We start from the raw sequence: 22,318 nt of genomic DNA, 5'->3' as shown, positions 1-22,318 counted from the left end.
AAAATACCCGTTCGCTGGGGGTGTAATAAAAAGACGCAACAAAATATTGAACACTTTTCCTTGGCACGGTGAACCATTTGTGGGGTGGACATTAACTTCCAGCGCCCAGCAACGACAACGCCAAACGGGCAACGCGTGGTATAGAGAATTGCCCTTAACCCACCTACACATACACATAGTCCTAGGACACAGTTTCCCATCATACACTAGCCGTGGTGGAGGGGAACGCATTAACGCAGACTGTGTATCCAAGCGATGTTTGATCGCTTCTTTGCGATACTGTGCTGTGCTCTTGGTTACAACCCTCTTCCACTTCCCAGTGGCAACAATTCGATCAGTTGATCCGTCAACGTAAATAAGCAAAGCTACCTCCCCTATCCAATCCCACAGGGTTTGCTAGACCATTGTCAGCGGACATTGTGACCATTCCCAGACCATCGACTCCGTGTGTCTGTATTTATGGAGCACTTTATGTCAATATTGGCACTGGGGGCTACCGCCATCATCAGCGGTCGGCGTGCGCTGTGGTGTATACTCCAAATCCATGCCATAAACAGCAGCTAAAAGATGCTTTTTTCGTCTTCTGCTAAAAATAGGATCAGTACGCCGAGGGATGAGGGATGGTGATGACAACTGCGAGCTGTCGATTACTTATCATCCGGGCGCGAACTACTTTTGTGATGCAATCAAACAACCTGATGCAAATGTACAAGACATACACAATGGAGATCGGGAACTAATAAACGCCTGACTGCATTGCTTTGGCTGTATGAATGAAATCTGCATAGATGTTGACGGATTACTGGAGGATTATGAAAAAGACATTCCTTAGAAAAATCATTCCAAAATTTTGATATTGGGGCCCTTTCCGTTTGAAGCTCGTAGGCTGAAATTTCAGCCTGTCAGCTGTTTGCATTGTATAGCAGTTTTCGAGCAGCTTTCTAAGTGAGTATAATATGCAGGTGGGCTTATCCCAAGGTTTATGAATTTAGAAGGCTGGTTTTAACACTTCTGAATGAAGATGTTAAGAGTGTTTTGTGTGTTCGTCAAGCCTCCAGAAAGCTTGTTGGAGCACAAGCTTTCACCCGTCCTGTAAAAAAGTGATCTTCAAAATTGGTTACAAAAAATGCTATGAAACCACCTGGACCACATACACTTTGATTCCAGATTCCATCACCTGATTTCTTTAATCCACCTTGGGATAAATGTAAACAACACCGTGTTTTCGAGCAGGTACTCGAATCTAATTCTAGCTTTTAGGCTAAAATTTTCTAGACTGAAAATCGCAGGCTAGTTTTTTTGTGTGGTTTTGTATGGAGTGTTTTTACATGATTTCAGCCTCCAACTGTCAAACTCCATACAAAAAACTGACTAGAATTGTGAAGGCCCCCATTATTAAAAAAATAATTCAACCAAAGCAGAATCAAAGCAGAAGTATAAGACACTGAATTGAGAATGCTACACAACTTCTTTAGCATTCTAACTATACATGATTTCAGCACTGCATAGGGTAGCCTCATCAATAATCAATAGAACATCCACATTTATCCGCGTTATGATGCCGCGATTCGCAATACAATCTCAGCAATTTCGTGCGCTGATTTTGATGGTTTCGTTTTGCAAAATTCTCCCATTGTGTGCTCGGTTAGAACCATGCCTGGAACAACACAGAACGCGCTACTAACCGAACCACGACCTGTTTTCCCACACTGTTACCGTCGACGGTCGAAAGTGTCAGTTGCGAAGTGGAAAACTGTACAACAACCAGAATGTATTGTACATTTTCCACGCTGACTGAATAGAAGCGACTTCTTTTATCACAAGAAGCTCAAAGTAAGAGTGGCAAAGAAAAAGGGGGGAAAAATGACTTCAACAACGAAAGAGACACGAAATGAAATGTAATGCAACATCCACACCCGCACCTGATAACAAATACGCGCTCCTCACACAAACACACACACACACGCTGAGAGTAACACTCCAAATGCCAGCGCGTTTGTCAAGGAGAACACAGCTCATCGCTGATTTTCTTCGCATATCATCCATTCCCCAACACCTGCTGCTGCTGCTGCTCATCCATACATAAAAAGGGTAATATCGTGAGTTCGAATATTATAGCGTGTGTGTATAACATGACATTTTCCTCGCTTCTACACTGTGAAGAAGTGCGGACAGACTGCTGATGTCTGTCTATCAAACGCAGCAAATGGTCGCGAGGATGGTGGAAAATATGCTCCCCTCCCAAGGCATCGGTCCCTTTCATGTGCACGTGTTGTTGGAAACTGTTTTGATTTATGCTAACGAGCACTTTTGTACACAGAGAATGGTGATGGCAGGAAATTGTATGTTTACAAATTAGATAACGAAGCTTCCGACCGACAATTCGGCAACTGGCAACAAAAAGTGGGATACAATCTTCTAGCACACAAACAAAGAAGAACACTGGACAGTGAAAGGCAAGTAAGTAGGATCTGTGCATTTAAATATTAGCATTTTTGTGAATATAGAGCACCAACGCCTAGGTAGGAATGATTTCTTTGAAGAGACAAAAAAAACATCTACAACCATGTGGTTCAGAATAACGAATAATCTGAACGAAGAATCTGCTTCATTAGTCTAGTTTTAACGTCCAGACTATATTGTAATATTTTACCTTTTTTTTATAAAAGCCTCACTTCGATATCCACACAGTAACAAAGATACAGCACTAGTAATGCACAGCAAAAGCTACTCAAAGTTTGACAAATATTGCCATAATCCCATCGTGTACGGCCCAAAAAGCACCTAAAAACCACTGTGAAGCCAAAACCCCTTCCAAACGAAACCACTCCAAAATTCACCACTGGAAGTCAATGGGACGGAAACAGCCAAACAGCATTAAAACGGCTCCCCCTCCAACCACTCCGGGGCTCAGCTCTTGCTATACCTCCTAGCCCTGTGCGCGTTTTGCCCCGGGTTTGCTGATGCTTTGCTGGCAGCACCGGCAACGAACGAGACGGGACGACCACACGCCACACCACCCACAAATGGTCATGCAGTAACGACTTTTATCGAGTGTCATTCGAAGCCGCCGCGGTAGCAAAAGTGGATGGTGTTGTGGCCTCTCCGGGGCGTTTTGTCGTCGTTGTTGTTGTTATTTCTATCGCTCCACTTTCCTTATGTGACCACAGTTAGAATGTATCAGCAGTCGTGCGCACCACCGCCTAGAGAAGGTTGACGTAGTTCTCTCACTCTCCTTTCCGAGTGTTCCGATTCGTCCGACAGCAACACAGCATTGCACGGCCGTTTCGGAACACCGCGACCCAGATCGGACGAGGCGACACACAAACTCGGAAAGCTACCGTGCGACGAAGAGGGACCCCCGGAGGAGGTAGCTTAAGTACCGCCGTGAGAACACACGGGGTACGGAGAAAAGATTTCATTTCGCGCCAAGTCCGTTACGATCCGCTTCAAGTGTTTTCTTTCGCGAAATGAGCAGGCAAGAGAGACGGAAGCCGTGAAGCCATTTAGCCATTACACAATCGGATGGTTTTTGGCGCAAGGGAAGTGAAAATGCGAAACACCGATTAATGTACTTGTGCCGAGTGGGCAAATCTTATTCAATACTGCAACACTCCACCTTCACAGCAGCAGTGCTCGTTAAATCAATACGACACTCTTGTGCGAGTCGAGACGTGATCTTGAAAATGATAGTATTGCACGCTGCTGTGCTAAAACCGTTTACATTTACCTACTAACGAATGAGCTTAGCTGGGCGGTGCGTGGTGCAGTGCCAAGTGCCTGTTCCAACGAGCCACAGATCGTGCGTTCAATACCCATTCTGGATCGGATCTTTTTAATGGGGTGGGTTCAACGAAAAGTATACACAGTTACAGAAGTTATACAGAGGGGGGGGGCACTACTCTGCTATTATTGTGTGGTGATCGATGACTAATCGAAACAAACTAAAAAGCCGCCATCTGAGTCACACTTAATTTGCACAACACCCCGCACAAGTAATTAACTCCATCCATCAAAGCAGCAGCGTTGTACTTGTGATGTGTGTGTTGGTTAGTTGGTCTTGGTACTTCCCGTAAAATGCAAAATAAGGAAAAACGTGTTTCGTTTAAACCGCAATCAAATTACCGAAGCGGATGATCGCGCGCACAAGCTTTGCTTCTCTACCTTCTCTCGAAAAGCACCAGATTGTAGGTGTGTTCTACTCAAGCGAGCGTTTCTTGGCTTTACCCACATTATGCATTCTCGCCATCGACTGTAGTGGAGAGTCCACGATCCACAGACACAGACCATTGGCCAGCAGCAGGTGGGTGTTGTTACCATTTACCGGTATTCTACAACCGACAAGTCCAAAACTGAACGGGGTACGGATGTTACAAAAACAACAAAACAACAAAAAACCTCTAATTCCTATCACCCACCAAGAAATAGGCAACTGCCCCGACTATCGGGTGCGGAAGTGGGCAGAAGAAACACAATCATCACATCCATCCATGCTAAATAGCAAAATGGATGCACAGCAGATAAACCTCCGAACGGTACAAAACTCGCCCGCAAACCACATCATCCACCCAACGAAGAAAAGAAACAACAGGCAGGAAATTATCATAGAATGAATCGAAACAACGACTACTTCCAACACACAGTAGGAGGAGGAGATGAGAATCCGGAGGAGGGTGTACCGGAGTGGAAGCAAAATCAGATCATCACCCATTCGAGAAGACGCTCTTCGGTGCCTTTCTGCCTGCATCTTCCCTCGCGTGGCCAAATGAATTTACAACACCACCTCCATCTGGTTTTTGCGGACTCATAGCGGCGGCCCTCCGCCAAGGTACACGTTTAATGTGGTTTTGTTTTTTCTCACACTCCACACACCTTTTGTTACTCTTTCCCCTCGGTAACCACAATTCTTCCGCCCACTGTGCCGCTCTCTTAAAGATCATTCACGATGCCCCGAGGCATCTTGGTAGAAGAGAAATAATAAAACAAAAAACACCCAGCACCTCCGGGATCTAACGGATTCGCGGGCGGCGGATAGCGAAACATTCATCACCCTTGCCAATGAATGATTCTTAATTACGGGGTGGTGGTGGGGGGTTTTTTTAGCATCTCTCCTTTTCTTCCCCTTTTTCATGCACTAGAATTTTGAAGCCGTACAATGTGCCGGGTAAAGATTTCCTATTAAGCAAAGTATATGTTTTCTTCGTTTTCTTTTTTGTTTTCATTTGTTGCTCCAAATGATCAACGGGATTATTTGGGTCAGCAACTGTAGAAGACGTGGTAACGAAAGGCACCCACGCACTAGAAACACATAATTGCGTACGATTTTTTTTCATATGGAACCTGCTGTTACTGATTAGTGTGGTGCTTGAGGTATCTTTCGTAAAAATCATTCGTAAGAGTCATTAGTGAGCAAGTAATTACGTGGAACTATGCATGCAAAGATTCATAAATATCTTATGATTTGATTTATCCAGATTTATATGAATATCTAACGTCTGATGTACCTTTAAAGACTTATAAAGCTTAAAAGAGTCATAAAGCCTAGAATTAGTAGCGGTCAACGTGCGGTGATACTGATTTCAAGCTGATTTCCAATCACTTATATCGTAGTGAAGTGAAATGAACAGAGTAAGGGATTTATTAATCCTTAGAGGTTCTACAGATATTTGTGAAGCTTTAGAGATGATGAGTCGTCCAACGACTCTACTCTAGTAGAGTGTTTCGAAATTCATGATCTTCATAAATTCAGAAATCTGTAGAGATTAAAAAAACTTAATACATACAAGAATCATAATACATGCAATTCAAATTGATGGGATCTCTTTAAAGCTTCATTCGGATTCATGAATCTGAATCAGGGTTACCCATCTCTAATTAATAATAATCCTATAGGACCTACAGCAACTAACACATCTTGTTTTTGTTCCTTGAACTAGAATACTAGCGCGATGACTAACATCCACAATGCCCACACTGTAGTCATCCGAGCTCAAGGGGCAACAAAGCTTCTACTAAACCCGACAACAAATACATTCGATTAAAAACAAATCCAAATTACCCAAAACAGTTCATCCCGTTACATGACTACTTGTTTTCTTTTTTCTCTCTCTTTATGCAGATGAAGTATTGAAGCACATTTGAAGCAGCAGGGCTCATCCACGAAACCTTGGCAGGGCTGGCAACTGATCAAGCATTCATATACAACCCATTCTCAGCCAGAACATAACCCGATGCCGAGCTGCGGCGCAACATACGGCGCAAAGTAGCGCGTTCCACCACCACCGCCCAGTGGCGCCCCAACGAGGGAGAGAGAGAGAGAGAGCACCACATCCGAAAATAACATCACACCGAGAACGCGCTGTCGCAAAATATCGATTGGCGAACGGGCGATAAAAATATTCCCCAATCAATTGAAGTCAATAATAGAGCTTTCTAACCCTCTCTCCCTTCCCCCCTTTCCTTTCCTTCCCGCGCACACATGCCACACATTAGCGCCAAAAGGCAGAGCGCCATTCGAACAGCAGGACCGACGTGTGCAAGAACAAAATAAAACAGATATGCTTCACCACTTCACGGTCACCCCACGCCGGCAAAGAAGGCTCAAACACACACACACACACACACACACCGAACGGAACAAAAACATGAAGAACGGGCCACATGGCACGCCGGTGGCAGGGGACAAAACGACAAGACGAGTGTGGGGGGTTTACCGTGTTGTTTTTCCTTCTTTTTCGCGATTGAAAACGAAACACGCTTCCCCCTCTCTTGAGACGAGTCTTGAGGCAAGGTGGTGCAATTTTGGGCGATTTTCCAAACGGAACCCGAAGATCCGTGGATTGTTTACATTTACAAAAATACACACCGCACACACACACACACAATCGCACACGGCCTGCTCCTAGAGCACAAGGGAGCGGATAAATAAACCCTCAACCCGAAAGCTAAAAATATGGCCATGATAATAATAACAGGCGTGTAATGAAGTAAAGCTTTAGCCAAAGTTAATACACACACACACTCGAGCTGGAAGAAGGATCAGTAACGGATAATCTCCAGCACAGTCCACACACACACACACACACAAACACGTGCCCACAAAGGGTCAGGCGCGGGGGCCAATCGACGAAGGACGGACAGCAACGCGCCCCAAGGACGAACGTGAGAGCTCGACTCCATCCATCAACAGCTCTCCCCTCCTCGCTCCTCGATCATCATCACCCATCATCAAACGAACGAACAAACACGCCCGATATTGGCACTTCAATCGATCGGACCGATAACGGGACGGCGAAGGGGAGGGTTGATGGGACAGGCGGCTACACTTGCCAATCGGTCGTTCCATCATCAATCGACAACCTAACGAGCATTTTAATTATTAATTTCGGTGGCCTGTTAGGCGGTGCGATAAGGTGGTGGGACGCGACCATTGGTCGGCCCGGGCTGGGAAACGCGACAAACGACCGTCCGCCGCCACCCCCGTCAACCCAACAAAGTAACCCCCGGGCGAGCTTTTATTTTCGGTGTGAACACGGTCAACAAGAGGGGGGTTGTTGGTTGTTATTAAACTTTTAAGCACTTGATTGGGGATTGTGAGTGTGTGTGGGTGTGGATGCATCAAGTCCCACGTGACTGGGGAGACCCTCGGGAACGGTGGAGTATTCGCGTTTGTGGCATTACTTTTGTCCAAGCTGCATATTTTATGCATTTACTTTCTGATACGTTCGATTTTCACACAAAAATTTGGTAGTGCCTGTTATCCAAGCGTAGTCGCAAAAAAAAAACGTGTCTTAATCGTCCAGATTGAATAGATTTCTGGTGACAGAGAACTCTTATTAGATTTTCAAAATACGAATGAACATCAAATTGCTTATAAGACCTTTGAAATTCAACGTGCCAGCGTGACGAAACGGCCATACAATTGGAATCCCTATTGACGCTTTACACGTCATTTGCGGTTCCAAACCACGCCACCCGTAACCGTCGCAGCCATCCTGAGCGAGCTGCGAACGGACCTGCAAGACCTTTTCTGGGTCAGATTGCGCTCCAACTGTATGATTGGCGCTTCATCGGTTTGTGCACATTACTGTCACCAATCTCCTATGGTTACTATGGAGTCCGGGTCGGGTTCCCTCTTGCCGAACAAAAGCACACCTTCAGCTTATAAGAATGTTGGGTGGAGATGTGATGCTCTCGTTACGATTAATTAAAAAACAAAATAAATTTCAAAAATCGAATACAGAAATCGAATTTGAATCAAAAGGAACTACAAACGATAATACATGCAAAGGACTATTGTCGTTTGAAATGACAAACTGAAGTCGAACGATAAAGGAAACGAAAACAAAAAGCGTATCACGTCACACGAGACACTACATGGAGGGGGGTTGGGGATAAGACTTGAAGGGTAGAGAAGTTAAACGCTAAATGAAGCTGCTTTGAGTAGACTGAAAATGAAGCAAAGCGAAAGCTCCACCAAAACAAAGATCTTTTGCAGGTGAAACACACATAGGAGTGGAGTCCAATCGATAAAGCGATTACAAAGGGACAAAAAAAACAAAGAGGTAAAAAGTGAGTGAAGGAAAGTGAATTAAAACATACGAGAGACAGCGTGTTCACGCCACATTAGCAATACAACACTGGGTGAACAACAAATGGACGTTCCAAGGGGTGTTTGTGTGTGTGTGTGTGTTTGTGTGTGTATATGTAGTGAGTATGGACCTTAGCTGCTATGTCCCCCTTTATTTTCATGTTCAACGGCTCTCCCCCACGACACGACTGGCCCAAAAGGCGCTCTTTTTTTCCTTTTTTCGTGGAGTTTACCGTGATGAGACACGAGGTGTTACGAAAAGAACCCCCCTTAACGAAAATGCATGATAATGATGGTCCGGGAGGATAATTGATCCCTCCGTCCTCCCCCGTCCAAACGGGGTTTATTCTTGCGCAAATTGTATGTATGTTGTGTAAAAGGGGTGGAAAGGACATTGTTGTTTTGGGGGGGCAGGTTTGAATGAAACCGAGAAGGATGGGGGGCAACGATAGGGATAGATTATGCTGTCGGTTTGTGTGTTCGCTTACCTTCTAGGAGTCGTTGAATCAGATTGTCCACATCCAGCGTGTAGTCGCCCATTGTAGTAGCGCAGCGGTCCCGGTGGGTGGCGGGTGTGTCACGAAGCTTTGATAGTTTGCGCAGCGGTGTCCGCTCTCGAGGTTTAGTTTTCCGCCGCAGGAAATCCTTCTTGACACGATTTCACACACACACACACACTCACAAGCGCTCACAAAATCACACAATGCTCTGCTTAACTGGCCGGTGGATGTTTGAACCTCTACCGGGTGATGCGATGAAATTATACTCTCTCCTTCTCTCTCTCTCTCTCTCTGTCTGCCCCCGCAACAGTTTTCAGCCTCTGCGGAACACAATGCGTAAATTTGGACACTTCGGGAAAACGGTTCGACGGAAAAACGGGTCGTTCTAGCGTCGCGGCCTTCCTCGCTTCCCTAATTGCGTTCGGGTTCGCCGTCAAAAGTGTTCTCTGTTGCCTGCCGAAAAGCTGACTACTTGGATGGTTGAGCACGTATTACAGCACTGACACAACGCGCAACAGTTCCATCACATTACGATGACGCGCACACGTACACACACTGCTCTTCTAACCCTCTCAAATAAACGCACACGCATACGATGCGGTTGGGGCGGCTGCTGCTCGGGTGTAGCCCTTTTTGCTAGACCTTCTCGCGGGGGATGGTTTGGTGGAGATTAAAATTCTCGGGACCACAATTCTTTTATCCACACGCAGGCACACGGTACGGGCACACGCACACTCACGTACACATTGGCTGACACACAAGAACGCACGTGCGCAAACCCCTGGGGATAGGGCGGCCCGGTGACGGACGACGAATTTAGCTGATTGCGTACGCGAAAAACAATCGTCTCACCAGCAACCATACACACAGACACGCACACACACACAGGAGAGTGGGGGGGGGGAGAAAACCCTCACACCGGGGTTGTGCTGTTTTATTAATAACAACCCCAAAAAAAAAGGCCGGCGATGATGCGGTGTTCCCGCTGGGGTTTTTCTTGCTCACTTGCTGGTTGATTTTCTTCTGCTGTGGGGTTGAGAATCTTCATACACTCATTACATCACTCGAGCTGTCGGCGATTGGATCCTGTAAGATTTGAGTAAAATATACATTTATTTCAAAAGAAGAGAGCAAAATGAAACCAAATTAAAAAAAAAAAGTGTTTTAATGTGTATTAATCCGTAATTACAGGCACGAACTTAGCACTTGTGTTTTTTGTGTGTGTTCACTGCAACGATCTATCACCGTCCTGTGTTTATAGTGCTGTTAACCCACTCTATATATCTCTCTCTCTTTCTGTCTCAGTGCCCCACGCACACACACTTTGCTGTGCACACTTCTGTTTACAACGCACGCGCACCTGGTTTTATTCACGCGCGCGGCTTCCCGCTTTTTTCCCACACGGATCCCTGTCGTCCACACGGAATGACTGTACGGTGTCAGCACCACTACCACTATCGCCGCCAGCAGGCGCACGTTGCAACGCGGCGATGGATGCAAGCGGTGGTGGCGCCAGTGTCGCTACGGACCAGAGTGCAGCACAGCTGCCGAACGTGCGGCGGCAGGAAAAGTGTATTTTTCACGTGGAAAAGCACAATCTTTGCACGGTCCCAACAGTTCTGGAGTTTATTTTTTCACACCTCGACAGCAGAAACAAGCTACCATCCAACGCATACTTGCATATGCAGCACACAAGTGTTCCACATGCATGCGCACACACACACACACACATTCACACAAACGTGTAAAGGAGAACACACACATACAGCCACATGCATGTAGGGGTTTTATTTTTGGAAATCGGTTCTCTTCTCCACACTATCGTCGTCGCCACCACCACCGCCTACTTGAACACATAATTCTCTATCGTTCATGGGTTGGACACATTTTCCATTTAAAAAAAAAACCCCCTTAAAATTCACAGCGACGGCAACGGAGGAAGAAGAAAACAGAAGCACCAGCTACGAGAAAATGGCTCCCTTCCCTTTTTTTGTTGCATTTTCTTCGCACACAACGTTCCGGCGGTTCCACCTTTCACATCCGCGCACGGTCGGTCAACACAACACAGGGCAGGCGGCCGATCCAGCCAAGCGAAACTCCCCGTCCGTCCAACCGACCAACGGGCTAACGGGATGATGCATGCAGAGGCAGCGAAGGGGGGGTTAGAGGAATGGTTCGTCTTTTTCCAACTTCTGCCCTATTCACGGTCCGCCGAGGTGTGGCGGTGATACACGAAAACGGCAAGAACCCGCTCAAAATTAGATTCACAGAAAATGGGAGCAAACTCGCCCAATTGCTGACGCACACATACACACACATACACACACGCTGCATTTTTGCACACGTTTCCCTGGTCGTTTCTTCCTACTGGCACAGCTACTGCACCATCGCCCCCGTTTTCTACACCTCCCAGCAGCACTCACGGAGCTGATGGCGATGAATATCTTTTCTTTTCTTTTTTCGTTCGTGACTGTAGCATACAGAAAAAAAACACTACCACGCCTCACCTCACGGCACGACACGCAACGGAAGGAATCCAGCGGGAGCAGAGCGAACCACTTCGACTGTGATTTTTCACACGTCCGAGCACCGTTTTCTATCGTTGCCTCGAGGGGAAGAGATGAAAAAGAGACTCACTACTCCGCAGGGCAGTGCACACACCTTTTTTGCGGGACCCTGTCCTGAGAGTGTTTGCGTGTAGAGTGTTTTCCAAGCGAAGCACAATGGCCCACGGTTGCGAACGGTGCGGTCTCGGTGCGCGATGACAGCAGCGGATTCTATTGCGTTTTGTGGCCAATCGAAGTGGCCCATAGTGCAATGTGACGGAATGAATTGACAGAATGTCCCATTGTCCGCATAGCAAATGGGATTTAAATACAATTTCGTTGTGATATTAATTGATGCATTTAGCTGAGCTATTTAAGAAGGATTTTCAGTGAAATTCTTCAATTTTTCCGTTAAAAATCGCGATTTGTAGTTTTTAGCTGTTCGAACAGTTTTTCGAACTAAAACTCCGACACGTTCAAACTTCAAACCGACTTGACAGCACAGGGTGATACACAAAACGCAGTACGGACATTCCCACAAACATTCCTTCCAAAACAAACAACAAAACATTTCGCTTTTACGCACTTCGTCAGTCTCGAATTAGTGGCCAATACCACACGGCTCGGCTAGTAGCAATGGCCGATTACGACTGGAACGAGCAACACCGGCAGCAGGTCCTGCAGGGACGACAGATTCTAGAGCGCACCTCCGCCAGTCTGGCCCGATCGAATCAGATCGCCATCGAGACGGAACATACGGGTCATGAGGTGAGTGTGCCGTGTACCGAATGTACTCCCCGAGGATGTGTCCACGGCTCTTCCCAACAAGTTTCCTTCTTTCTTGTGCTAGGTAATAAACGAGCTTGAGGTGCAGCGAGAATCTCTGCTGCGGAGCCAGCGCCGGCTGGAAAATGCCAACGATGATCTGAGCAAATCCGGCGCCATCATCCGTGCGATGAAAAGGAATGTGCTGTACAATAAGCTCATTCTCATCATGATCATCGTGATGGAGGTGGTCATTCTAGCGGGCATGATCGCGCTGAAGTTTATGTAGCGAACCTGCATTCCCTACAAGCTATATGCCAAAGCGTAAATGCATCAGAACGTGCCGCTATGGAAAGGGAAGAAAATGTTCCCTTGTCGTGCAATTTATTCGTGCAAAATTCGATACATTCAAAAGACCGCCTTTTCCCCTAGCAAGAAAAAAATTGTTTATCAGTTCACATTTATTGTATCCCTCTACAATACAATCCAATAGTATAATCTTCGGTGAATAATAATAAAAAAAATACTCTCAATAACCTTACAGTTGTGTAGCAATAAGGTCTTTGGAAGGCCACAAAGTTGTAAATCTCGCTGCTGGATGTTAAAAGGTAGTAAAAACTCTCGTAAAACTTTAACCAATTGCACCTTACCGTATGTCGTTGAAAACCCTCTCTACTAAAGACGCTCCCTAACACGTACAGGTCACGCTGACATCGCTTGGCGCTTGGGCGGAAAGCCACCGATCCACCACCACCACCATCATCATCATTTGTTCTTCAGTACATGCATGATGACCTCATCGACCGTGTGATTGTTCAGCAGCGCCTTAATGTCTTCGTCGTCCATCGTAACGGAGAACAGTATTTTCGTGTTCTCCCGCATGCGCGTCGTGTGGTCGCCGACCTCCTCGCCCTTTGCCGGCTGATGTCCGCAGCCCCGGATGACGCGGCCCAGCACCTCCTCCACCGGTGCGTCCGGCCAGCCAAAGCTGGTCAGCATGTCGTCGCCCATCAGCATCTGCAGCAGTTCCGATATCTTTTGCTCCAGCATATCATCGCTCAGGAAGATCGGTATGCTGTCCTCGTCCATCACGCGCGCACGCTTCGGCGTGGTGGACGATTTCGATTCACGTTTGCGCTTCGCTTTCGGTTCCTCCGCCACCGGCAGCGGCTTTGTCTTTGCTTCTTTCGGACGCGGAGCTGCCGGCGGTAGTGCTACTGGCGGTGGTGACACTTGTGGTTCCGGCTTGACACGCTTCACACTTTCCACCGCCAGCACGGTGGGTAGGTTCGATTGCTCTTTCGGTTGCTTCGGGGAAGGAGTTGCCGCCTTCGTCGGTAGCTCCTTTGCCGGACGGGGTGTTACAGTTTCCGGCTTTTGTTGTGCGGTTGTAGCACTTGCGCCCGGTTTCGAGACGCTCGGAACGCTTTGCCGTTTCGGTGGTGAGATCACCTCATTGGCCTTAATGCTCACAACCTTTGCTTCCTTCGGCTTAGCGGTCGCAACAACCACTGGCTCCGCTGGCTTTGTACGTAAGGGTTCGGCTGCAACAGTCACGATCGCTGGGGCCGGCAGCAGCTTTACTTCCTTCAGCGAATCTTTTTCCTTTTTCACACTCTTCGCGGCTACCACTGCAGGTGGTAGTATGGTGGATTGCGTCTTCAATTTGTCAATAAATTCCACCTCCTCGTTTGCACCTAAAATGACCTCCGTATCCTCCGTGATCGGCAGCAGGTCGTACGGGACCGAGGTGGTTGGAGGCAGCGCGATGGGCGTCGCAGTTCCAGTGCTGGACGGAATCTCCACCACCTCGAACACTTCCACCGTCTGCGCTGGATTGTCCTCCATCGTTGTGATCTGATAGACGGCGCCGTCAATTTCGACCGTCGCCTCCTTTTCCGCGTCCCTCTTGGCGATCAGCTTTTTCATCTTTTCCTTCTCGGTGTCCTCGATGATTTGGTCCAAGTAGTCACTGTCGGAGGAAGAAGTGCATGGGTTGATCAAAATGGCCGCTTAACAACTAGCAAAAGGGAAAAATGGAACCAGATCCCACTTACCGATGTTTCGAGCGCATGTGGCGCAGCAAGCAGTCTTCCCGCTTGAACGTCCCTGAACAAACCTTGCACTGTACCGGATTGTCCTCGTCGTGCGTTCGCTGGTGTAGCTGGATTGCATGCTTGGTGGTGAAAAACTTATTGCACACCAAACATTCAAACGCTGCAAACAGAAATAAAACATTATTTATAGCACCTAGTCCTCCATCGCCCTTGCGCTAACCCATTACTTACGCTTGCTCTCCGAATGGATAAGCAGGTGGCGCGCCAGATCCTCCTTGCGCAGGAACGTTTTCGGACACTGGTCACACTCGTGCGGGTGTTCGCCCCGGTGCGTAAACTTGATGTGGTCGTTCAGCCGCGCCTTCCGGTTGAACGACGCGTCGCACTCGCTGCACTGGAACGCATTCTCGCCACTGTGCGTCAGTGCGTGCGCCCGGAGCTGCGTGGCCTGGATGAACCGCTTGCCGCACTGGTCACACTCGTGCGGCTTCTCGCCCGTGTGCGTCTTCCGGTGCCGGTTCAGCGTTTCGCGCGCCGCAAACGTGGCCGAACATTCGTCGCAGCGGTACGGCCGCTCGCCCGTATGCTTGCGGCGATGCTTCCGCAGCGCACCGGTCGACGGGAACGACATCGGGCACAGATCGCACGGGAACGGCTTCTCGCCCGTGTGCGTCCGGATGTGTATGTTCAGCAGCGACGAGCCGTAGAACGATTTCGCACAGTACGGACACTGGTAGTCGCGTTTCCGGGCGCCCTGCCCCATGTGGGAGCGCAAATGCTCGCGCAGATTGTCGATGCGCGTAAACTCCTTCCCGCACACCTCGCACGGCAGCACCGCGATCTCTTTCGTGACCGTGCCACACTTGGTGTGCTTCTCGTGCCGGTCCAGATGGTAGCGGCGGGTGAAATCTTTCCCGCACGCCATGCACGCGAACGGTTTGCCCTCGTCGTGCGTCTTCACGTGCTCGTCCAGCACCGACTGCGTGCTGCACTTGGCGTTGCAGTAGCCGCACGGGAACGCGTCCGACTCGGAGTGGACCGAGCTCAGGTGCCGCTCCATGTACTCGTACGCTTTGAACGACTTCGGGCAAAACTTGCACCGAATGTGGCCGACGTGGGCGGTGCTCACATCCTCCCCGCAGCAGTAGCACGGATTGTCCGGGTTCGGGTTGCAGTACTTGTGGAACTCTTCGCCCGGGTTCGCGTGCTTCGCCGCCTTGCGCTCCTTCAGTATAACGTCCTGCACCTCATCCACCACGCCCGGGCACTTGTATTTGTGGTCTTTCTTTTCCTGCAAAAGGGGTAACGGGACAACGATAACCCATCGTGAATCGAACTTCAACTAAACCTGGCCATCGCTAGCCGCTACTTACCGCCGACGATTTGAACAGCTTTTTACACTTGCCACAGTGCTTGCTGCGCTTCATGTCCAGTATCAGCCGGCCGTCCTCCGTCTCCAGCAGGTCCGGGTCGGAGTCCGGATTGTCCGACAGCTCGTCCGATTCCTCCTCATCGCCTTCCCGATCGTCGACGCCGGATGCGCTGCGTCGGTAATCCTTTTGCTTGGTGACGGGCACCAGATCGATCTCGTCATCGCCGTTCACCTGAACGTTTAACAGTATTTCTTCCTTCTTCGTACCCCCTGTACGGATCCCTCCAAGCGATCGTCGACCAACCATCTTTCTGTGTGGGGCAACGTAGCCGTGTTGACGTCGTCGTCGTGGTCGTGGTCGTAGTCGTCGCTGTGTGTACAGGTATGCTCCGTTCAATTAGATTTCACTTCTCGTTATGCACCAGCAACAACCCGACGCGGTGTGCGCAACAAAAAAGCAGAGTACGGCGACGATCACTTGGAATCCCTTCTGGAATCCGTGAGAGCATCGGTATGCAAACGTTCGTTCTGATGGAAAGTTATGCGCCTGCAATCAAACCAATCGCACGCATGAAAGAACATCACGGGAGGACACACCGAAAAAAAATAAGCGCTCGATGTAGCATCGCCCGCTTCTTACAACACACAACACAAACCCAAGCCCTCGGCACAGTTCTTCTTCTCTGGGGCGTAAATGTCAGACTTGTTGCATACACACGCAAAAGGGACGCTCACGCATCGAGGGGGGAAAAACACACGCACGCAGCTTTTCACTTGATTTTCGATGCTTACCTGGATTAGTGAACGATTAACACCTGTGTGATGCAGCAGCAGCAGCAACAGAGCATACTTTGCGCACAATTATGCTAACGATATTCCCGTTACAATTGGTACGTGTTTACAGCAGGTCCGAAGAACCCCTGATTGTTCACTGTTCATCAGCTCGATTTGACAGTACGGCTTCAGTGGCGCAGACACGTCACCAGCTTTGCCGTCTATCAGGCGCTTTTGAGCGTGTGCGTGTGCATGAAGGGAAATTAGGCGCAGAAATAAAACAGCAGGGACAGGCGGTCCTGATTGTTATTCGAAATGCAGCTTCAATAAATTAACTAGAAGGCAAAATAAGCTGTCAACATCACTCTTTCAATGTCAATGTCAAGTTTAGTAAAATAGATGCCACGGCTCGTGAGACCAAAAATTTCAGATGGCTCCAGAGAGGATCGAACTCACGACCTTCGCGTTATTAGCACGACGCTCTAACCAGCTGAGCTATGGAGCCGCTTGTTAATCATCTTGAGTAAACTGCTACTAAAACTAGACCTCGCTCCAAGACAGTTCGGGGCGCTGTTTCTTCATCGGCATCCCGAAATGCATAAAATAGTGCCAAGTACTTCAATAATAAATGCATAACCAATAGAAGCTGTAAAACATTAAACAACATACACAAAGTCTACATTTCTAGTTTAAATTGTAACGATTTATTTAAGATTAATAAAATAAGAACATTTTCATACCCTTTCGTACTGTACACAATTGGTTGTTTTTTTTTTTTGTTATTCTAGAGTAGAGATTGAATTATTTCATGCACCTAAATCCACTATTATATCGCCTGACGCTCAATATCGAATGCGTGTCTCTATCTAGTTGCAAATCGAAAAGCATCTACTATCACGCAGTGGGAATGTGAACTATTTTCGATAACGAAACTATGGCATCGTTCACACAATACCGGCGCGCGCGTAATATACCGCGCGCTGTTCCCACGAGAAGCAAAAACGGATTTTGTCTTAAAAGAACTACAATTCGTTCACGAGTAATTTACACACATCCCAACTAAAAATGTAGAGCTTCGCAGCTAAATAATTACCAAATAAAAGCAGCTCAAAAACATCGCGTCAGACAACACGACCGCATCCCGCACTATTAGCGGTGCGTTTCTGTTTGCAGTGCAATGAGATCAATCAACGTCAACTAAAATGTTTCCTTTTGTGTGTTGATGTGTTGTGTGGTGTGTGTATGTTCGTACGAGGTGGTAAAAAAAGCGCTTGGTGCCCCCCATATTTCTAGTTCTGTGGACTGGTCTGCAACCAGCCGCGACTGACCAGATACTTCTTCACGATGCTCTCCGCAACCGAGTTGATGTTGTGGTCGAGCGCGGGCCGGCTAAGCAGCACCGTCTTCAGCGTGAGATAGCGCGTGACGGGCATGTTGAGCGTACTGCACAGCTGGATCTCGTTAGACGTTAGCAGTTGACCCCCGGGCTGCTGGGCCGGATCGGCTGCCAGGCTTCCTACCCCGCCGGCGGCGTTCGCCTGATGGTGGTGGTGGTGGTGCTTCTGACCGCTCGTCGGCTGATGATGGCCGCCCGGGTTCGTCACTGCATCCCGCTGTAAGCTATCCAAGCAGTTTTTGCTGCTGTATGAGTCGTCGGAGCAGCCCCGGTCGTCGGTGGGGTGCGTGGGCTTTCGGTCGGTGGAATTTGAGCCGCGGGCGTCTTCGCTTCTTCTTGCCGATGCCCCGTGGGTCGCAGTCTGCGGGCCCGCCCCCACCATTGGGCCCGTTCCGCTGCCCGACGCCGAGGATGCCCCTTTGGCGTTCTCTCCAGAGCCGCCTCTGCTTCGGTTGTCCTGTCAAAATTTGTCGTATACAACCGGTGATCGACTGACCGTTTGGACCGATTATACATGCAAGCTATTTCGGAACCACCGTGTGTGCAAAGCAAAGGGCATTACAGGCCAAATCATAAGATTGACACGGGGCGACCCAAGTGGGGAAAGGGGGGGAGAAAGAACAGAGAGAAAAGAGAGTTGAGAGGTACCGATTAGCTACTCGCGGTAGGCAACAAAAAATCATATTCACAAAAATAGCTCCCATGTATAATCGGAACCGGCCCGGTATGCTGCGATGGATGCGATGGAAATGGGAGGACCGGGGGTGAGATGGTATTGCGTGCATGTGAGCATCAGTAGCAAAGTGTGGCCTCGTTCCCATACCCAACGCCCATTTCCATGGCTCACATCAGTGGGCATACCGGTGCGGAAAGCTACGCCAATGCTTACCGTGCGCCCGTGTCCGTACGGTCCCGTGTTGCGGTACTGGGCCGCGGCAACATGCTGCTCGAAATGCACACACTCGTCGACGCGCTGGATGCCATTCCAGCGGTACCGGTTCAGCTCGGACAGCCGGATCCGAAGCGCTCGCTCGCGTTCCAGCGAAGAGATGAGCCGTTCGAACTCCAGCGAGGTGTAGAACTGCGAGTACGTGCGTAACCGTTCGCGGAATTCACGCTGGTCGCGGGTTTGCCGGGCGCGCTTCATATTGCCGCGGAAAAAGTTGCCAATCAGCTGGTAGTCGCGCACGACCCGCTTCCTTCGGGCGCGCTCCCGTAACCGGCGGGTGTAAATGTCCACCTGGGCAAGCTTCAGCAGCATGTCCACATCCTCATCGTCCGGCTGTAGCGAGAGCGTCGACACAAGCTGCTCGGCCGTCGGATCGTACTCGCGCTCAAAGTCGTCCCGATTCGGCATGTACCCGAGAGCGGCCGCCTCCTCTGCGGTACAGTCCATCGGCGGCAGCTTCTGTATCAGCAGCTGGCTCAGTGGCCCCGTATCGTCCGACGTGTGATCGGTGAGGATCGGCCGCTGGTCGACCGCCGTTTGCCATGTGTGCCGCCCGATCGTGCCGTTCAGAAACTTGGACACGTACTCTTCCTTCGCTTCCTCCGGTGTGCGGGTTTCGATGTGTTTACTAATATCCTCCCAGTTGCCGAACCCGTACTGCTCGATGGCATCGAGCAGGTGCAGCTCTTCCCGGGCCGACCAGCCGCTTTTGCCGCGGAAGATGGACAGAATGCCCGAGTCCATGAACTGGTACGAGTGGTCATTGCGATGCGGTCCGATTTCGGCTCCGGCAGCGAAACACTGTAAACAAAACACTGGCAATCAATGCAAGCCCAGAAGCAATCTTCTCGCTCTCTTTCTCCCACTTCTCCTCTTCCTTTTCTATCCCCATCATCTTCTTGCTCTTCGCATCAACACCTACCGCTAGGCACAGTTCGAAGTCCGTGCACACGACGCAGTGGACGCGGATCCCCGAAATATCCTCCTGGCAGTTGGTGCATGTGTATTTGGCGAACAGTTCTGTGGACATGGGTGCGAAAATGGATTAGATAGGCTGCCGAAAGTTGTACGACCAATTTTCCGTCTCCCAGCACACGGACGCTCGCACTTACCCGCCATCTTGGTTATGCTGGCGAGTTTTCGATTATTCGTGCCTGCTATTTTTGAGCTCGGATGTTCGAGCAGCTTCTCGGCTGTTTCGAGCAGTTCTGCTCGATTTCTGCACACTGGGCACAATCATTTCTTTTTATACGGTCAAATTTTGCGCATCGTTTTTTTTTTTCTAAAAGCCGTTAAATTTAAATCGATTTTTATTAATATTAAAAAAAACTTTAAATTATTGTCAGTGTTTTCTAATATATTTACCTCTCATTAATGTTAAAACGTTGTTCATTGGGAAAACTAAATCTTCTGAATAAGCCTTTCTTCCTTTTAAGGAGGACAAGATGAAGAACACATTTAACGAATTCAGCAAAATATCATTTATTATAAGCTAGCTAATTTGATATTTGATATTTAACATTATTGAAGATACTGCGAAATCGTAGCACGATGGAGAAAGCTCTATTAATATAAACATATTTTTTAATTTGTTTCATATGAATATAAAAATAATTTTATTTCGTAAATGCAATCTATACATTTATCGCTGTAAGCTGCTTAATGCTCACAAAATGTTGCTTCAATCATATAAAATCATTGAATTACAGATACGCAAAAAAAACAACTACAATGCATTGTTCGGCTTTTCTTAGACTTTATTTGTTTGTTTCGATTTTTACAATTGTTCGTTGGATTCCTGCATCTACCGCCCTATTTACAATAATACTCGTTGATTGTGTTATCAAGTGATCTACGCTTACGTATAATGCCTACGACATCCATGGGGTGTCTCATAAAATTGTCACCTGTGCTTCACTACCGTTAAAAGCGATACCATAGAACCATGTACCATAGAATTCCAATTGAAAAGAAACAGTTATTCACATGCGTGGTACGTCTATGCGTATCGTCCTGAATCGTTTGCCTGCCAGAACACATCTTAAAACATTAACGCTAAGAGCTCGGATTGGGATTGTTTCGTCGGATTGTCCAGCCATCCGAAACCGGCGCACGCGAAACAATCGTCGACAGACCGATAGTACTATTAATTAACACGTAATGGCCTCCACGTGGTCATGGTGAACTGGTTATTACACAATATAAGATTTGGATGTGCTGCACACGAAAGGATCCGCAGTTATTGACTAGTTTTCCCTCCTTAGTTTGTTTTTGTTTCCTTACCAGACTAACAGCTGCTCTACGTTACATCAAATAAATACAGTCTTGTTTAAACTTAACGGCTAGCGAGACAGAGAGCATTCCCAACACGCACGGGACATCCATGCTGAGGGCAGTAGGACCGGCCTCTCGTACACACGCACACACATACACACATACATCCAGGCTCCATACATGCTCCACCGTAATCGTTTGATATAAAATAAATATTCTATGCTGGGACTGCTCAGTGATCGGTGAGACTAATCTTGAGGATCCCTACCCGCTGATGGCACAGTGTAGCTTAGTAGATACAGTCGTTGTTGTAGCTTCTGTTGAATCGATACATATGAACACGCTCGTGCTCCGTGCCCGCCTGATCGTCGCAATCTTCCTCGTCCTCCTCCACGTCGTCGTCGCTATCGTCACTAGAGGGTGGTGTTTCTAGCTGCGGTAGCCCTAGGTCTAGGTACTCCTCGTTGGACGTTATGCTTACTAGCCGGTCCAGGTGTTGTACGATTTCGCTGAACGTGGGTCGTTCCTCTGGTCGATAGTGCCAACACTCGCGCATGAAAAGGTATCTGCAAAACGTGAAAATAAAAGAAAGAATATATTCAATCATAAGTAAAAGGTTGGCAATGGATAGGAGCGAACGAAGCACAACCACATACATTTCAATTGAACACAGTGGAGGTTTTTCCATCCGTTTTCCTTTCTTCAGATGCTCCAGCAAGTTGTCCCACGTTGGTATCGATGGGTAAGGGTTGCCTCCCAGCGTCATAATCTCCCACAGCAGCACACCAAAGGACCATCTAAAAGGAAACAAAAAAACAAAGTTTAGTAACACGCGATCTACCACAGTGGCAATCCCAATGCTTACACATCGCTCTGTGAGTCGTAGAACTTTTCCTCCAGCGATTCCGGTGCCATCCATCGGATGGGCAGTTTGCCGGTCGTCGTTTTACGGTAATACTCCTGATCGTGGATGTCTCTCGCCAGTCCAAAATCGGCTATCTTCATCACGTAGTTGTCGCTCACGAGGATGTTACGCGCCGCCAAATCTCGATGAATGCACTGTAGTAAAAAAACGAAAGAAAATAAGTAAGTTAT

General features: G+C 48.2%; 5 protein-coding genes and 1 non-coding gene across 15 annotated transcripts in view; 1 reads left to right on the top strand and 5 right to left on the bottom strand.

Annotated features, from left to right (window-relative positions):
• Nucleotides 1-11,855, bottom strand: part of LOC120898266 (serine/threonine-protein phosphatase PP1-beta catalytic subunit) — a 41,402-nt gene extending 29,547 nt beyond the window's left edge. Inside the window, exons 1-2 of one of the 5 annotated variants that reach the window (XM_040303869.1) lie at nucleotides 11,752-11,855; nucleotides 9,079-10,176 (exon numbers count right to left, since the gene is read on the bottom strand). In XM_040303869.1, coding sequence (XP_040159803.1) covers nucleotides 9,079-9,130 — 52 coding nt within the window. In that variant the 5' untranslated portion in view covers nucleotides 9,131-10,176; nucleotides 11,752-11,855. Of the gene's footprint in view, nucleotides 1-9,078; nucleotides 10,177-11,587 lie in introns of all 5 variants that reach the window. The other 4 variants (XM_040303868.1, XM_040303867.1, XM_040303870.1 and 1 more) reach the window with 4 other exon arrangements.
• A 293-nt stretch (nucleotides 11,856-12,148) lies between these two features.
• LOC120895138 lies at nucleotides 12,149-12,942 on the top strand. The gene is made up of 2 exons (XM_040298215.1): nucleotides 12,149-12,404; nucleotides 12,487-12,942. Exons 1-2 carry the CDS (start codon nucleotides 12,273-12,275, stop codon nucleotides 12,688-12,690), a joined length of 336 nt encoding a protein of 111 aa, XP_040154149.1. The 5' UTR covers nucleotides 12,149-12,272; the 3' UTR covers nucleotides 12,691-12,942.
• LOC120895137 (protein suppressor of hairy wing-like) lies at nucleotides 12,851-16,777 on the bottom strand. 3 transcript variants are annotated; one of them, XM_040298212.1, is made up of 5 exons: nucleotides 16,623-16,777; nucleotides 15,832-16,377; nucleotides 14,690-15,749; nucleotides 14,459-14,618; nucleotides 12,851-14,373 (listed from the first exon to the last, which is right to left on the bottom strand). In XM_040298212.1, exons 2-5 carry the CDS (start codon nucleotides 16,135-16,137, stop codon nucleotides 13,167-13,169), a joined length of 2,733 nt encoding a protein of 910 aa, XP_040154146.1. In that variant the 5' UTR covers nucleotides 16,138-16,377; nucleotides 16,623-16,777; the 3' UTR covers nucleotides 12,851-13,166. The 3 variants fall into 3 exon arrangements, with proteins under 3 accessions (XP_040154146.1, XP_040154148.1, XP_040154147.1); XM_040298214.1 differs by having other exon boundaries at nucleotides 15,832-16,200; XM_040298213.1 differs by lacking the exon at nucleotides 16,623-16,777 and having other exon boundaries at nucleotides 15,832-16,592.
• Nucleotides 16,778-17,035: 258 nt separating this feature from the next.
• Nucleotides 17,036-17,109, bottom strand: Trnai-aau. The gene has a single exon. It is a non-coding gene; the product is annotated as a tRNA-Ile (tRNA).
• A 172-nt stretch (nucleotides 17,110-17,281) lies between these two features.
• Nucleotides 17,282-20,109, bottom strand: LOC120895937 (transcriptional adapter 2B-like). Of its 3 annotated transcripts, XM_040299679.1 has the most exons (4): nucleotides 20,062-20,109; nucleotides 19,872-19,969; nucleotides 18,890-19,750; nucleotides 17,282-18,457 (listed from the first exon to the last, which is right to left on the bottom strand). In XM_040299679.1, exons 1-4 carry the CDS (start codon nucleotides 20,066-20,068, stop codon nucleotides 17,894-17,896), a joined length of 1,530 nt encoding a protein of 509 aa, XP_040155613.1. In that variant the 5' UTR covers nucleotides 20,069-20,109; the 3' UTR covers nucleotides 17,282-17,893. The 3 variants fall into 3 exon arrangements, with proteins under 3 accessions (XP_040155613.1, XP_040155612.1, XP_040155614.1); XM_040299678.1 differs by lacking the exon at nucleotides 20,062-20,109 and having other exon boundaries at nucleotides 19,872-19,979; XM_040299680.1 differs by lacking the exon at nucleotides 20,062-20,109 and having other exon boundaries at nucleotides 18,118-18,521; nucleotides 19,872-19,979.
• A 576-nt stretch (nucleotides 20,110-20,685) lies between these two features.
• LOC120894545 (fibroblast growth factor receptor homolog 1-like) overlaps nucleotides 20,686-22,318 on the bottom strand; it is a 28,701-nt gene continuing 27,068 nt past the window's right edge. For both annotated transcript variants that reach the window (XM_040297196.1, XM_040297197.1), the window contains exons 9-11: nucleotides 22,089-22,282; nucleotides 21,880-22,020; nucleotides 20,686-21,789 (exon numbers count right to left, since the gene is read on the bottom strand). In XM_040297196.1, the coding sequence (XP_040153130.1) occupies nucleotides 21,513-21,789; nucleotides 21,880-22,020; nucleotides 22,089-22,282 (612 nt within the window). In that variant the 3' untranslated portion in view covers nucleotides 20,686-21,512. The remainder of the gene's footprint in view (nucleotides 21,790-21,879; nucleotides 22,021-22,088; nucleotides 22,283-22,318) is intronic.

Source organism: Anopheles arabiensis, chromosome 2 (genome assembly GCF_016920715.1).
Source record: "Anopheles arabiensis isolate DONGOLA chromosome 2, AaraD3, whole genome shotgun sequence".
Classification (NCBI taxonomy): Eukaryota; Metazoa; Arthropoda; class Insecta; order Diptera; family Culicidae; genus Anopheles; species Anopheles arabiensis.
Note: the sequence above shows the minus strand (reverse complement) of the source record. Positions and strands in the feature narration are given on the sequence as shown.

What these genes read in the sequence shown, in the direction of transcription:
- LOC120895138 (XM_040298215.1), top strand. Translation starts at nt 12,273, where the DNA reads ATGGCCGATTACGACTGGAACGAGCAACACCGGCAGCAGGTCCTGCAG. An exon ending in CGGAACATACGGGTCATGAG is followed by an intron (nt 12,405 to 12,486) that starts GTGAGTGTGCCG and finishes TTCTTGTGCTAG; the next exon opens with GTAATAAACGAGCTTGAGGT.
- LOC120895937 (XM_040299678.1), bottom strand. Translation starts at nt 19,979, where the DNA reads ATGTCCACAGAACTGTTCGCCAAATACACATGCACCAACTGCCAGGAG. An exon ending in ACTTCGAACTGTGCCTAGCG is followed by an intron (nt 19,751 to 19,871) that starts GTAGGTGTTGAT and finishes TTTTGTTTACAG; the next exon opens with TGTTTCGCTGCCGGAGCCGA. An exon ending in CGTACGGACACGGGCGCACG is followed by an intron (nt 18,458 to 18,889) that starts GTAAGCATTGGC and finishes AAATTTTGACAG; the next exon opens with GACAACCGAAGCAGAGGCGG.
- LOC120895137 (XM_040298212.1), bottom strand. Translation starts at nt 16,137, where the DNA reads ATGGTTGGTCGACGATCGCTTGGAGGGATCCGTACAGGGGGTACGAAG. An exon ending in TATCCATTCGGAGAGCAAGC is followed by an intron (nt 14,619 to 14,689) that starts GTAAGTAATGGG and finishes TTCTGTTTGCAG; the next exon opens with CGTTTGAATGTTTGGTGTGC. An exon ending in CACATGCGCTCGAAACATCG is followed by an intron (nt 14,374 to 14,458) that starts GTAAGTGGGATC and finishes TTCCTCCGACAG; the next exon opens with TGACTACTTGGACCAAATCA.